This window comes from Chelonia mydas, chromosome 11 (genome assembly GCF_015237465.2).
Source record: "Chelonia mydas isolate rCheMyd1 chromosome 11, rCheMyd1.pri.v2, whole genome shotgun sequence".
Taxonomy (NCBI): Eukaryota; Metazoa; Chordata; order Testudines; family Cheloniidae; genus Chelonia; species Chelonia mydas.
The window spans coordinates 51,905,555-51,921,635 of record NC_051251.2 but is presented as its reverse complement, the minus strand read 5'-3'; the positions used below and the strand labels follow the sequence as shown (position 1 = coordinate 51,921,635).

The 16,081-nt window shown below is 42.6% G+C and overlaps 1 protein-coding gene across 2 annotated transcripts in view; it reads right to left on the bottom strand.

The window, feature by feature from the left end:
* The window catches only part of NAB1 (NGFI-A binding protein 1), a 32,028-nt gene extending 16,507 nt beyond the window's left edge, over positions 1-15,521 (bottom strand). Inside the window, exons 1-4 of one of the 2 annotated variants that reach the window (XM_037912271.2) lie at positions 15,271-15,521; positions 7,255-8,088; positions 1,684-1,817; positions 315-366 (exon numbers count right to left, since the gene is read on the bottom strand). In XM_037912271.2, the coding sequence (XP_037768199.1) occupies positions 315-366; positions 1,684-1,817; positions 7,255-8,088; positions 15,271-15,417 (1,167 nt within the window). In that variant the 5' untranslated portion in view covers positions 15,418-15,521. Of the gene's footprint in view, positions 1-314; positions 367-1,683; positions 1,818-7,254; positions 8,089-15,162 lie in introns of both variants that reach the window. The other variant, XM_043525220.1, reaches the window with a different exon arrangement.
* Between the last annotated feature and the right edge of the window lie 560 nt (positions 15,522-16,081).

The following is a 16,081-nucleotide window of genomic DNA, read 5'->3' as shown; positions in this document are numbered from 1 at the left end:
AAGATCCCTTGGGATCTGCAGCAAGCCCACTGCACAGTGGTGGCCATACATCTATGTCAGTTCTGCCCCAATAGTGCAATTCCCCAGTCCTCCTTTCCCTAATCCACCTAGTATCTTTCCCCTCTCCACACACAGATCCCTGGACAAAAAAGGAAAAATGTTATCACAAACAAAATGGATACTGCTATACAAAATTGTAAGCCATCAGCATATCAGGTGCTCTCTAAATTATTTCTTTTAACAGGTTCTCTAACTTAGGGGCAAATCAATTTTTTGCATGTAAAACTTGGCATGTAGGAGTCACAATATCATACCTCTAGCTTAATTCTCTTCGGTGACAGTTCATCTCTATCTCCACATTTAGATCTAGAAGAAAAACCACACACAGTATTGATAAAATAATACAAATATCCTGTCTTTACATAAAAAAATAAGGAGACAAATTTATCTCTGCTATAACTCACTAGATTTAACACCATTAAAATCAAGGGTGAATATGGCCCACTTAGTGTGGGGAAAACAGAAATTTAGGGTCCCATCCTGCAACTCTTAACCACCCAACTAATACAGTGGAAATCATTGGGAGTACTCGGCAAGCAAGGATTTGCAGTATTGGACACTTAGACAGGAAAGCAGTTGAAACTCAACTAAGGGCAAGAAAGTTTGGTCAACACGATGAGGTGACGGAGCTGAAAAGTCTACTGTTTGTGCTGATCAGCTGTTAGGTAGAAAGGGCATTATTGGGGAAAAACAAGGGGAATGGAATCAGGGCAAAACCAGACAAGATCATGCAGTGGGACTTTAAAAGGCCCCCCAATAAAATTAATCTAAATTAGGGTGAAATTCAGTCCTGTGCAGGAGTAGCACAAGGCCCATGCACCACTTAAGTCCTCAATAAAGCAGTACATAGGCCTATTGCTGGTGTTTTGAACAGAGATGATTTTCACCTTAAAGCAGAAAGTTCCAGCATGATCTTTATGACAAAATGCCCTTTGGCCTCTGTTACCCAGGATGGGAGAAGACGCTAGCGCAGCCAGGCATGTGCATTAGACAATATTCTTAAAAAATTCTTGAAAACATATGAAAAATATTAGTCATATCTATGGACGTGTTTTGTAAAATGCATGTATTCTATAATACACAGATAACGTGATATAAAAACATATCCTGTTTTCCACTGCTTGATATGATAACTATTTTAAAAAGGGACACTGTACATTTAAATTTGGTCCCAAATTATTATTTTTTAAAACAGGTGTTTATAAACCACCCTCAACTACCATTGTCTTTCATACATGCTCTGGCTATGCTGTTTAAGCCCTGCCGATTTATATTAGCCTTGAAATAACATGACTCAAAATTTAAAATACTTGCTTCTTAGAGATGGTATATTGAAGGAAATATACTGTTTTTGAACCTGGAGAACCAAAACGTAGGTGAAAGAATTAAAATAGCTACATGCCAATAAAAGTGATTGTAACAATATGAAAGATTCCATGGGTTACACAGTATTACTGATGATTTCTATTTTCCATATATATGTGCTCCCTCTGCCTAATGTAAACATTTTGCTAGCTGCAGAGGCGGAAGAATGGAAAGAGATTTCTAATGCTTCACAAGAAATTCTGTTAAACGGATTACTTAATTGAAAATAAAGTTCCCCTGAGTTTATTAAAAGCTTACTTGGTGGTCCTGTAAGTGTACTTGTATGTAACTTCTCGAGAGATCTGCCGAGCCAGCGCAAACAGTTCATCTCTCCTGGTTAACAATGCATTATCTTTTACACACAGCTGAGCGGCTGCTTCATTAACTGTTAGCTGGAAGTTAAACACAAAAAAATATTGACTTCCTCAAAACATAACCTATTGACCCTTGTAAAAGTATCCAATTGTGTGAAATGATGACAGATTTCAGCACTGAGTCACATTACTTATTTTATATTGAATCCAGAGGATTTCCTCAAATTGTGAATACTCATCCTTTCCCAGATACTTGCCTCAGTTATGAAGAGACAAATACGGTAGATACATTTAGTATTCTTTAAAGTGTTTATTATAACACTCTCTGATGTAAGCTACCTTTTCCTCACCCCAATGTTAACTAAACCCCAATATGAAACAGCACCTCCTAATGTTCAAAGCTTTTGGCTCCCAAAGATTTTTTTTTTTTTTTTAATAAATGCCAGTGCAGAAGAACATGCACAAGGCTTGAAAAATCTACTTGGCAGTGGTGCGTAGGAAGATTTCCCTGATGAATGACATGTAAGCCATCAGTTTCTGCAGAACGTAAACTGTCTTATAAAAAAGCATGTTTCTCACCCTTATGCTTGTGAAGATTATATCTGAACACAAATCAAATCTAAACCAATGCAGTAATGTCTTCCTGAGCCTGCTGGGACACCATCCTGGTGTGTCTGAGGCTGCCCATAGCTTTAAAAAGCAGCAAAACGAAATTAACAAGACTCAAGTCAGTTTCACTACTGCTATACAATCCTGTAGGGCAGTGGTTCTCAACCTACTTACCATTTTGGGCCACAGACGAGGCCCACAATGTGTTATATGGTCCGCATCCAATACTACCTGTCTGACCCTGAGGATGTCACATGGGCCGCAACTGTGTGCTGACTGGGCCACAAGCTGCCCACGGGCCGCGGGTTTAGAACCACTGCTGTAGGGAGTGGTGAAACTGTTAAGAACTATAACAGTTTCATGATGTTGCTATTTGAGAAACCTATCAGCAGCAGCGAAGACACACACTGAAGTTACTAATGGAGGCAGACAACCCAAAACACAGACACTGGAGAAGTTGTAGATCCTCCCTCCTGTCACAGCAGCCAAGAGGGTGACGAGCACTTTGTATTTATCAGATGCATACCAGCCAAAGGCTGATATGACAGATATATCCTCCAAGAAAGGTCCAGGAACAACGCCTGTTAGAAGTCTCACCACCCCTCTGCTTTCCCAGAGCTGGATTTTTAGGGTGATGGGCTTCTCACTGGAGCATTCTCCCTAGGCCTCATAGATATCTATTAATCAGGCTACTGGATACCTGCAGCAAATATGTTTTTCAAATGCAGTCAGCATGTTCCTTATGAATCAAGTTCTGCTGTTCTCCAATTGCCATACATACCCTTGTGGGAGTACGAAGTTCTAAGGGCAACAGACCAATTGCAGTTCACTGCACACGGACATGGCTGGCCACACACGCACGCACACACACACACACATCAGCACAATACTTAGCAGCTTTCTGCAGCAGCACAGAGGTGGAAGAGTCTGGGAGCAGGACAGTAGGCTTGCAATTACACTGAAGCATTGGCAAAAACTATGAACAACTTGTCCCCCACTCCCCCGCAACGGTGCTTTATACCTTGGTATCTGGGAAACCATCCCCACATCTCTTATGAAGATCCCCTTATAAGCAGACCTTTTAAAAAAATTTGCCTTAAAGGATGAAACTGGTCATGCAAACTTTTTATTCATCGGACAAGTTTACTGGCTTGAGTTGGAAGTTCTTTGGAAATATAACTTTAAAATTATCTTCAATTCAATTAGAGTCTGTGACGTGGCCTGTTTTATGGATTTAAAGAATATTAAGAAGCTGAGATGAAGGGGCATTGCTGAGACTGTCAGGTCTAGCAGATCTCAGAAGTAACTACTGTTCATAATGACATTTCTTAAGTATATTTCATGTACTCAATGTGAATTTACACTAAACTACACTATTTACAATATAGACCTGAAGACTCAGGAAAGGCATTCTGGCCTAGCAGCTACTGCACTACATACATTTTAATAGATGAACTACATGTATTGTTTGATCCTACAGTCACTGAAAGACCAAACCGCTTACTGAAGTCAGATGCACTAGAGTGACAGGATTAGACCCATTTTATAATGCAGTTACTATATATTGTTAACACAGACTGTATTAAAATCATGAGTAAGACAGTTACCTAGCAGACCAGAAAACTCAAGGGGTGATTTAAAAAAAAAACAAAAACAAAAAACACCCTATATATTCTTTTACAGAAAGAATACAGCAAAACAAATAAATGCAAAGGCAAGAGATTTATGAATACAACACTCATATAAAAGAATTGGTATTCAAGTGTTAACGTCTGTATATTACTTTTCATTTACTATGTTTTAGACATCCTTTGAGGATCATTCTTCACACACAATGCTTGCTACTTCAGCGTCAGTATGATATTCATACTGTACACTTGCATAACAATTTGCATTACTTCGTAACTGGATATAGTCTTAGAAGGTTACAATCATAAAAAAAGATTGCAAACATTTCTGTTTACGCCTGGCAAGTGCTCTATCATAATACTCAAGGATAGCCAATTATTTGATGGGGGTTTTTTTGTTTGGGAGGGGGAGGGGAGTTTGTTTTTCTTTCTTCTCTTAGCCATTTTCTCATGATCACTGCAAACCCAGCCTTACTGAACCAGAAGTACATGTTATGTTATGGCTTCTTCCCTTTTAATCGGCAGCAGACTGTAACTAGCAGGTAGAAAAATTCAGTGCTGTGTGCCACAAAATGAGAATCCCTTCCTGGGAATCCTAATTGTAAAAAGCAGGGATTCTAGCAACAATTACAATTAAGTATACATTTCCATCCACAGAGTTAGATGATTTTCCTGCCACACACAGACACAGAGAAAACTAAATACAAAGTCTCTCCCCCAGCTCCTTTAAGTCAACAAAAGTAAATAACCTAAGTAAAGTCAGACCACATTTATTACTCATGTTTGCTATTCCTGTGTCTTTTTCACCCTATGATTTTCTTGTGTTTTACATGTAGTCATACAAACACCAAAAAATACCCCAAAGTTACATTTGCAAAACGGAGCTGAATCAAACACCTATGAGTCACCAAGTTCAAGGGTATGGCCAAAACAATCTTCCTTTAATCCAATCCATTGTGTCACAGCATAAGAACGCCCCACATTTGGAAACCTGTGCAATACTAAGACAATGGGATAGATTAAAGACAGCGTTTTAATATTAACTCAGAACTTCCTTGTTCCGAGGGTTTTGTGTCAGACCTTAACATTAAGTCAATGATGGTTTTAGTTTTTTTCTTTTTTCCTTTGTTGATAGTCATGATAAAAACCCACAATAAGCCTAGTTTTTGAAGAATTCCTAGCACCCACACTTCTCTCTGGCTTCTACTGACTGCTCAGCACTTTTGACAGTTGGGGTATTTATGTGCACCTGACATGGTAACGAATGGGAGGTCTGAAGAGGAGCTCTGTGTAAGCTTGAAAGCTTCTCTCTCTGACCAACAGAAGTTGGTCCAATAAAAGATATTGCACCTTACCCACGTGGTCTCCCTATTATTACATATTAGCAGAAAGGAGCGAATCCTGCCTCTCCCACAGTTCTTCAGCATTCTGTTTAGCTTGTAGTGTCAACATGCAACCACATCATTCATTGTAGCAGCTCCTTCAGAGCCATGCACTAACAAGACAACTTAATGTTCAGTAAGGGACAAATCCTCTCCCCAACATTCAACCCAAGAAACTCAGCTGGACGCTGGAAAATTCTCCACAGGAAGAATTCCCTTCCCATGCTTCAGCGCCTCTCTGCAGCTGCTACTCCAAACAGAAGGCTAGAGTAGAGTCTGCAAGCCGTGCATGCCTCTATTCTATGAGAGGGAAGAGAATGAAGGATCACTGAGGATCCATCCCGCCCCAAATCCTGACTGTGCAGCAATGTACACAGATCTCCCAAAGCCGGCAGGGATTGCACATGCCCAGCAAGGACTCTTCAAATTCTGCCTCCATTGCCTGTGCACTGAGACTGCACTTGGCCTGCAGTCATAGAGTAACAGGACAGGATTTGCATCGGTATGTTGGATGACCTCATAACACTGAGCTACGCACTTTCAACATAGTGCACAAGTAGGAATTGCACTGCTAAATGGGTGTGTTAGTCACATGGCCAAATCGCCACAAGTTCCATCAAAAATGCATCATCAATATGAAGTAAAAATCCCTATGAGACGTAATTACTGGGAATGTGCAATTGCCTCTTAAAAGTAAATAGTAATTTTAACTGAGCTTGGTGTTTTTTCAAAAACACCAAGAGGGTCTAGTTTACATTATGGATGACACACCGACAAAAACTTATTTTTAAATTGTCATTTTAAGTTACAGAAATGAAAACAAGTGTAAAACCAGTAAGCTTCTTTGGCACGCCTGTAATGTGAAGATAACTCTTCCTTTTGGGAAGTACACCTCATGACAAATCTCAGATCAGATTGAAATGTTGCAATCACTTAACTGACAAGTGGTGATGCAGCATTGATTATATCAACACTTATCTGGCACTGCTGTAGTTTATGTTTATTCCTCTGTAGTATCCTACTTCAGCACTAAAACACCAATTCCCAACAGAGACAACCCTACTGCATTACAACATATACAGTTACTAGCTTCAAGAAAGAAGGCTAGAATGAAAGAGTATGTATGTGTGTGTGTATGTTTAAAGCAAGGTATGTAAGCAACTCTGCCATTCTTCAGGCATCCAAGGACAAGCCCTCAGGTCAGAGCCTACTCTGCACTGGGGCTATCCTCCACCCCTGCAGATGACATCAACACATACTTTTTACAGCCCAGGTAATCACCCCAGATTACCTGTACTGTGCCCAAGGAAATGTAAAGGTTTTACAACTAATCTCGAACCCAATCCAGATAATAACTAGGTCTTGTGGACCCTTGTCTTCAGAATTCCCTCTGCCTTACGCCAGCTACACAGCGAGGCCTAGAGCAGGGGGAAGGCAGTTGAGCTGTATTAATCAAGTCAGGTAACAAGGTCACCTGAAACAAGCAGTTTCAAATATATACAGAAGAGACTTGTTTACTCTCTAAAAGTGGAAAGAGGTACAGAAAGGCAGGACTAGTCTGGAGAGAGGCCCAGTGTTTAGAAGCCTTTGTATAATAACGATTTGCTGTTTAAAGGGTTGATCTGTTCATTTCTATTTGTTCAGGTCATCTATTTCAGAGAGACTTAGAACTCAAAAGATGTGCATTTTAAATCCCTAGTGCAAACACATACAAACACAGGAAAGGTTTCCTATTTCATCCCATAACTCCGTGGCAGTGCTGACTTGCACAGACACACACACTCTTCTCATTATATAATAGGAAGTGAAACAAGTGTCCATAAGAAAACTGCATCCTACCATCTAAAAAGGGGGATGGTAACAGGGAAAGCTCATTCCAGACTGAGTTATTTTTACCTCGTGGAGCGTGAGATGTTTGCCATCCTTTCTTTTTGAGTCAAATCTGCCATATATTGCACTGTATTTCCTAATCTCCTCCTCCTTGCGAGGGTCCTCATCACTCATCTCAAAGATGTGACCAATCATCTTTGCCAGCTTCTTGTTCGTTTTCAGTAACTCCTTTACTTCATTGAAGTCACTTTTGGGCAGGGAGGGAACCATGCGTTCCACGCATTCGGCAACTGACAGAGCAGCCGCAGCATCTAGGGTCTCAGTGTTTTCCTTTGGTGAAGCTGGAGAGCCAAGGTCAGCAGGGGAAAGGCTGTGTTCGCTCTCTGTAGTGTGGTGACCTTGCCAGAGTCTTGGTTCACTGCTGCTCTGCAGTGGTAAGTTTCCTACCACATCAGATTTGCCCGCACCCACGCTTTGCACGCATGTGGTGGCAACGCATTTTGGAATCTTCAAATGAGGCTCCCTGGTATTACTATTCCTTTCATAACTAGGGCAGGATATTCCCAGCCAAGCAGGGGACCCTTCTGGTAATTTATAGATTGGAATGCTACTGACTGGTAAGGAAGTGAGAGGCTGATTAAAAAGACCAGGGTTTGTGACCCAGTCCCTCAAAGCCTTTTGCAGTCTTCGGACATGAAGAGGCTTGCTAGCCATGCCTACAAGAGCCATTATCTCCAAGAATTCCTCTTCACCTGCTTCACATAGCTGCTGCACATCATCACCTCCCTGCTGAATGAAGGCATCAAAGTAGAATAAGAGATTTGCTTTTTGTAATATTCGATAGAGTTGCAACTCCCCAAGGGTTCTGGGTAAAGCAGACGCCATCACAGATGATAGAACCTGCAAAGAGTAAGAACGTTAGTTACAAAATAGTCTTTAAACTATAAAATCTTACTCATATTCCTAAACCTAGGATGTTAGACAGACAAGGTGGGTGAGGTAATAGCTTTTATTGGACCAACTTCTGTTGGTGAGAGAGAAGCTTTCAAGCTTACACAGAGTTCTTCTTCAGGTCTGGGCAAAGAAGAGCTCTGTGTAAGCTCGAACGCCTGCCTCTCTCACCAACAGAAGTTGGTGCAACAAGATAATATCTCACCCACCTCGTGTCTCTAATATCCTAGGACCAACACAGCTATAACACTGCACAGACTTCAGGTTATTAACTCACAGCGGAGGGTATTTTTCCTCGTTATAAGATCTTTTACAGCTACAAAGAAAGGTGTTGCATTTTCCCCTTTGACCAACAGGCATGCTATTGGATAAGGCACTTTCATTTTTAGGGACGAAAATCCATGGTTGAAACATTTCTGAATAAAGCTCAATGGATCCCATGCTGAAATTTCAATGAAGCTGTGAAGGAAAAAAGGTAACTCAAGGATGGACTTAGCTTATTTTCAGTTTCCCCCTTCAGATTTATTCCTAAGAATACACCACCATATTTCTTTTGCTGCTGCTTAGTGGAGCTCTTTGCAACTATTTCAATTCAAAATACAACAGACTACCTCAATGGTAACATAATACTTGCAGACACAATAAAGGAAACAGCCCCCCCATCTCCGACTTCTCTTACCCCTGGACTCATCCTGTCCCCAAATGCCAGGATTAGAGCTGGAAAAATAACCTTTCAGGCATCCTGTAAAACCTAACAAATCTGTGTTCTGGTGGACTGTGATGGGAAGGTGCTGAAGTATCAAGAGTTCCTCAGACATCTTGTGAAGACCCTCCCATTTTCAAACAGAGGGGGACCTAGTACCTGACTCTTCTCATCTCAATTTTGGCAATATCACACAAAGGGACGGAGAGAGAGAGACTGACTGATACTCTCTCTCGGTTGGCAAAGTACTGAAGAATTCAGAGTTTTTACAGCTTAAATCCACATCTTGAACTCTGCCTGGTAACTAATAGGCAGCCCATGCATATTATACTAATTGATGTTCATGCCCTTGACATGAAGCCCCACTCAGTAAGAGGGCTACTGCATTCTGAATAGTCCCAATATGCAGCCCCACCTAGAACACAGTGCTGCAGTCCATGCTCCATAGAAGAAGTGGTCTACTTTCATATCTGCAGACGAGTATTTGTATTCATTTCAATATAGGGAAAAGGGCATCAAAGCCCCTTGTTACCCATAAATCCTGTGAATGTTACTGCAGATAACCAGCAAATTTCTATTTTTTTAAAATTATAAATATCAACTCAAAGGTTAGTTTTACAGATTCAGTGGGGTAGCTTCCAGTATTATTGTTTTAAGCTAAATCATTGGTCATGAAAAGCTGGATTGCATAATTTATAGTCTGCTACAGAAGTACTGGGACTACAACATGAAACAGAACAGCTAATATTCTTCCTGATCTCCTCTCACTCAACACTGTAAAGAGGACAGATTAGAAGCCGACAGGGAAAATTTGACAAAATGTGATGCATTCTACAAATTACTGGTCAGTGCTATAACTTTCAAAAATACTTTAATACCAGAATGGATAACTGTGTGTGCGCAGGGACATTGCTAGTAAAAAATTAAGCAAAAATTATTTTTACATTTATATGACCTTTTGCCATCATTAACAGCCCTTAAACATCCCAAGAAAATTGCAGGAACTAATAATGTTAGAGCTGAACTTTTGGTAACAAAGTTTAGTTTTTAGATGCCTATTAAAAAAGCTTTGACTTGATTAAATACTACCAATGAAACTGAAAATTAAGAGAGCTATATAAACTTCACAAACTAGATATGGTAGTGACAGGATGTATGTGAATATTCAGGTAAGAAAAGGACTTGCACAAGTAGTATTAAATTTTGTCGACTGGTGTGTCTGAATCACAATTGATAGCATTAACTGTTTTGAGAAGCCACCTTAAGTGTCACAACTGGTTAGACCAGAACCTAACAAAGTATAACCTCTGAAATGCAATATGAAATTGTATAGATTTATAAACATTAAATATTGCTGCAAAATAGTTTAACTTACTGCAGATATCAATATAGATCATCATCATCCTCACAAGAAAAGTTATGCATTTGACATATTTCATTAAAAGCTACATAATTCAACAATTTATGAACTCTCATTAACAGAATGACAATACACTAAATGGACTTCATTCAAATTTTGGGAAAGCAGCAGTGGAATTACATCCAGCCCGTAAGCCCTAGTAAAGGTATGGAGCTGCCTTTCCAGTCTATAGGCTGGAAGAATGGCCACAGCCCAGCAGCCCTTACCCAGAGGTTCTAACCAACACATCTCCTGACAGATAAAACTGGATTCACATATACTATGAAGGCATCAGTAATGAGTCCACAGTACTGGCTGTGCTGGATTTGCATTTAGAACAAGACTAAAATCCCTCTGTCTTGCACTTTAAAAACTGAATTTAGTCTTCAGATTTAGCATTGCAACTCTTCAGAGGAGGAGTGAATTTTCTATATAATTTTTTACGTAAGGTAATTACTAACATTTGCAGAGGAGACATTTACAAATGCTCTTTTTTGAGACATTGCCCTCTTTCCCCCCTCACATTTAACTGGGTTCTTCTAGTTCAAACTCACACACACTAATATCATCTCAGACACGGGCCACCTCTGGACTTTTAAAATTAAACAGAAACTGTCATTCCCCTTGCTCAAGTATAACCTTATGTGGTCAAATACTGCCGTTTTCTGATGCTGCCTGCCTTCCTGACTTACCAGCTCCATTCAGCCCACACGCACTAAAGCCCAGGAGTAGGCAGGCTGGTCAGGAGGAGCACGGGGGAAAGAGATGGTGCTTGAGCAGGAAGGAAGGTTACAGGAAGGAGGACTGTGAGGAATGCTGTGCAGGGAACTGGAGTCTCTATTGGAGCCCATATTAGATCTAAGCTCACAGATTGGACTCCCAGATGCATTGTTGCCTGGTATGCTGAAGGAGTCAGGCAGCACTGTCAAGGCGTCAGTGCATCCATCCAGGGCTCCTCATGGCACTGCTGCTTGCCATGCCAGGGAACTTGAGGCAGCATGTCAAGACGAGACATATATCGTCAGTACTTCAGCACTGCTGCCACAGCTTCCTGGTACAGCAAGCAGCAGTGCTGAGGAGACCAGAGAAGCAACTATATAAAGAAATGCAATAGTGAGATCTCTATGCACACCTATCCAGGACCCTAATTTATGCTCCCTTGAGGGGAAAGAGTTGGCGATTTTACCAAAGGAGGCATGGGGCCTATATATGTGCCCTCCCTCATACCCTTCTTGGGAGATCTCAGCCTCCCAATCTCTAGTCCTGGTGTGATGGCTGGCTTGGGTCTGGTAGATTCATACTCTCCTCTGGCAACACACAGGAATGTGTCCAGAAAAAGCTGACACTGCAGGAGGCAGCCAATAGCTCTGTCTGTCAGACACTTCCAACTGCAAGTCTCTGCCCTCTGTTATGGTATGAGAAGGAGACGTGAACTACCCGCACACTAGCATTACAGCTGGGGAACGTGAAGATCTCTCCATAGAGTCTGTAGGGAGCATGGTTTCCTCCTCCCCCATCCTCTATCCTTGCTAACCCTTCCGTGCCCAGCTTCAAGCCACATTCTTTCTGTCAACTCACTGTGGGGGAAGAGGCAGGGAAGAGCATTAGGGGAGCAGGTATGTGTGTATAATTAAAGAGCAACCCAGACTGGGCATGGAGGACCATGGGACTCTACAGAGGGCGTATGGGGAAGAAATGTGTAGAAAGCCAGAACAGAGAGCAGGGTGGGGACACAATGAGAAGAATCCAAATTAACATTCATGTGAATAGGTACAAATAACACTGATGCAGACTTTTTTAAACATACAAAACACCCAACCTAGGAAATTCCCCAAAACAAGAACACTTTAAAATACATTTAAGGTTGCATATATCAACAATACAGCCACTAGTTAAACCTTCACCCATCCTTTGCAACCCACAGCCTTGCATTCTTCTTCTGACATCTCCTCACTCCCATTCCCCACCCACTGTGTGTGTTCTCCCTCTGAACACCACGTCATCTTAACTCTGACCACAAATATTAAATACTGAAAAAACAAAACACAGCATTATTACAGACTTTCAACAATAACTTCCCAGAATGCTAAAGCTTTATTACAAGCAATTCCCTCCATTAACACACAAATGTATCAGACGTCTACGTTACACATAATCATTTACTTCAATGCCACACCAACATCCTGAACAATCAGAAAGCAACCATTTCTAGCAATTCCAGCTGGTAGGAGTAAAGGATGCACGTTTTGTGTGGAGGTAGAGGGAGGAAGCATACTAGCTGTATGCGATGGATGTGGGGAGTTAATGCAGAGAAGAACTCAGGGTTGTGGCTGCAAGTGATTTCCCAGCTTTTTTATGGTTGTGTTGTTGCAGCTGAGCAATTTTAACAGTGTTTTTAGTAGAAGTTTTTGTTTAGGAGGGATAGTATTTCAATTAAGCTGTCACTAATTAAAATAGGAGTTGGCATAAGAAAAAAAAAAGTGAAACATCTAGCTTTTTTTTTTTTAAACCACCTTTAAGGTTAAATTTATTACAGCCAAAGCATGTTAGCACTACAGTTCTTCTGCATCACTGCAACATAAGACAAGCAATTTTGTTTTTGTTACCAGCTTGTATTTTTGAAGAATTTTGAACTGTGACATCAAATTCATTCTGTTCTGAAACGGAACAAAAGGCTTAAACTTAAGAGTGCGTTTAGAAGGAAACTAGTAAGGTTAGCAGGTCCAAATTTGGAAAATCTTTTCAAGTGTTTGAGCAGAATGTGCTAATTTACTGATTTCCCCACCACTGCTATGCCACATTCTCAGCTCACACGCATTGAAAATTAGGTGCTACGAGTTGGATGTCAGTGCCAATCTTCAGTGAACCACTGTGTGCATATGTTGGGAGGTTCAATAAGAGTTAATGATTACAATGAATCTTCACTGCATCTTTTAGATTTCAAATATAATCTAAACTGCTTAAGTCTCTCTAAAAGGAGACAAAAATAAGGCACCAGTGCTCTGATTCCGCAAGCTGCTCTGCACAGGTGGACACCTCTTCCTACATGGAGCTCCACTGACATCGATAAAGCTTCATATGGGCACAGGGGTCTGCTGTGCAGAGCATGTCACAGGATGTATTCGTGTCAGGTTCCTACGTCACAATCCTTCTTACTGTGGTAGCTGGGCTCCAGGCTCAAGTTATTACAACAGTACCCATAAGTAAGTCCTGTATATAAAAAAGTGATTATTCCATAATATATTCTGATCACTCTTGGTGTTTTGAAAAGTCTGTAAAGATGAACTAAATTCAGATCTGAGAGTTAGCTGCTATGCATATTCGTTATATTTTTGTAGTCTTTCTAAAAAGACTTTTAACTATGGAAACAAGTTGCAGTAGCCAGACTTAAAAAGTGATAAGAGGTAGACAAGATTATTGTACCAAAATAAAAAAAAATTCTAAGGTGATTCTCAAGTGTAGTCTATTAAATATAAATTTCATAGTCATATACAACAAAATGTGTATCTACATGATAAATATTTTGAAACTGTAAGACAACTGGGTACTGGAAAAAATGACACCACTGAACCTAAATATTTATTTACCAACTACAAAATAATTCACTACAGATGCTCCATTTTTAGTTAACCTTGCTATGCCAAGGTAATCTATCCAGTTTTGTTTATGGCTGCCAAGATATTAGTTACAACCAAATTCACAGATCAGATGTCCACTCTTTCACACAACTAAGGTGCAACTTGGATCATAACAGAATTGGCTTGAAAGGAAAAACAAAACCAGATACCAGAAAAATATTTTTCAATTTTACATTTAAATTTGTATTTAAAAAAATCTCTTTACAATCCCTGAATTTGGGAGAAACAAGACACCTAGAATCAGAAAACTAACAGTTTCACCTAGGTTTTGGGAGACCCCCTACAAAGGCACATGACCTTTGTAAATCCATTTATTAAGGTGGTTTTGATTTTCTATTAATGATGTGCGTACACAAGCATGCACTATTACTGCACATGTGGGTTTATGTACTGGATATGAAGTAAAACAGACACCCAAGCACAAAAGAACTGCACTTATTTTTTCCTAATCTGTGTTTCTACAGATCAGATTATTTTGAAGACACAATGCCTAGAGAGATTTTTAGTGTTTCTTTTAGCAATGAGATACAACAAACCCAAACGAGACAAAACTAACGAAGCAGTAAATTAACATTTACAACGCTTTTTATGAAGTAAAATCATTAACAATTTGTGCAATTGCAAAATCCTTCTACTACCCGGAGCTCTGGGGCACCGAGCCCACAACCTCACACCCAATGCCCTAGCTGGTACAGTTGGGATTGCATTCCCTCCCCCAACTCCGAAGGAAGAGACAATGCAAGGATGTTTCTGTACTTTCCGCCTACTCCCTTATCCCTTTTGCACTGGATTTCTCTGGGAATCACCCACACACACACACATGAATCCGCCCTCTCCTTCCGGCAATCTGCAGCAGCAGGAATAAACTCCTCAGCAGCAGCAACGAAAACACCCCACAGGGCAGAGAAGCAGCATTTTTTCTTTTTTACAGTCCATTTTATCCTTCTCTTCCCCCTCCCACCCCATCCTTCTCGCCCTTAATGGATCTACAACTACAGTACACAGCCCCTCATCCGCAGCAGCATCCGAGCACCTAAGCAAGGCTGTAACAATAACTTTTCACTTCCCTTGCAATAGCTCACACAGACCCTTTGCTGTAGCAGATATTTATAAACACATACACGCAAGCGTCTATTTTCACACACTTTCCAGAAGATAAAGCGCACTTTGCAAGAGGAGCCACACTCCCGCGCTGCACGCTACACACGCTTTACAAAAAACGCAGGTACACATCGAGGCGACACACGACCCGCAACAGGGTAATGCAGCGGGTTAACACGCACGCTCTGCAACAGGCTGTCGGATCCCGAGTTTTGCAGCAGGCAGCGCACACGCTGGCGGGGCACTAGCCGTCTCCATGCAACTCGCCGCGCAGGAGGGGACATACATACTTCGCAGGAGGATGCTGCTGCTGCCGCCGCCGCCGGCGGCCTGGGGGTTTCCTCCGTCCTGCCCCGCCGCTGCAGACTCAGCCCCGAAGTTACTGCCAAGGACCCCCCCTGCCTGCGCGCTGCCGGCCCAGACTCCTCCTCTCCCATGGGTGGGGCGGGTGGGCGAGCCGGGCCCCTCCACCTCTTCCCTGGCCGGGGCTCGGCCGGCGGGCGCGCGCGCGGGGAGGGCGGGACGGAGGGAGCCGCCTCCCGCCCCCGCCGCCCCCTCCCGCGCGGTCACATGGGGAGATTCCGCTCTTGCTCCATGCGCTGCGCTCCGGCGTCCTCCCACGCGCGGCCGCGTGACGCAGATCCTGGCGTGGGCCGCGGAGGGGTGGGGGCGGCTGCGGGCTCGGCTGTCGCGGCGGGCCCGGCCCGGCGTGGGGGAAGCGGAGCCGCTTCAGGCGGGGAGTTCCGTCCTGCGCTGCTGCCCCGACCCCCGCAGGCAGACCTCTGCTGGCGGTGACAGGAACCCGCCCCGCGGCCCGGGTGCAGCCCCTCAGGGCGCCCCGCCGAGGCGCACGGCCCTGGGGGACCGAGCGGAGAGAGCCTCGCTTGAAGCCGGCTCCGGGCGCTGACGGTCGCGTCCCGTAGAGCTCTCGGTGTCCCCCTCAGCCCTGATCCGCCGACCCGCGGGCGGCCCGGCCTGTGACCGTGGAGGGAGGTAACCGGCTTCTCCCGGGCGGGTTTGCTGGGATCCTCTTCAAAGCCGCCCTGCTCGCCCACCGGCTTGTGAAGAACCGTCTTTAGTCCCTGCCCTCCTCTGTCAGCC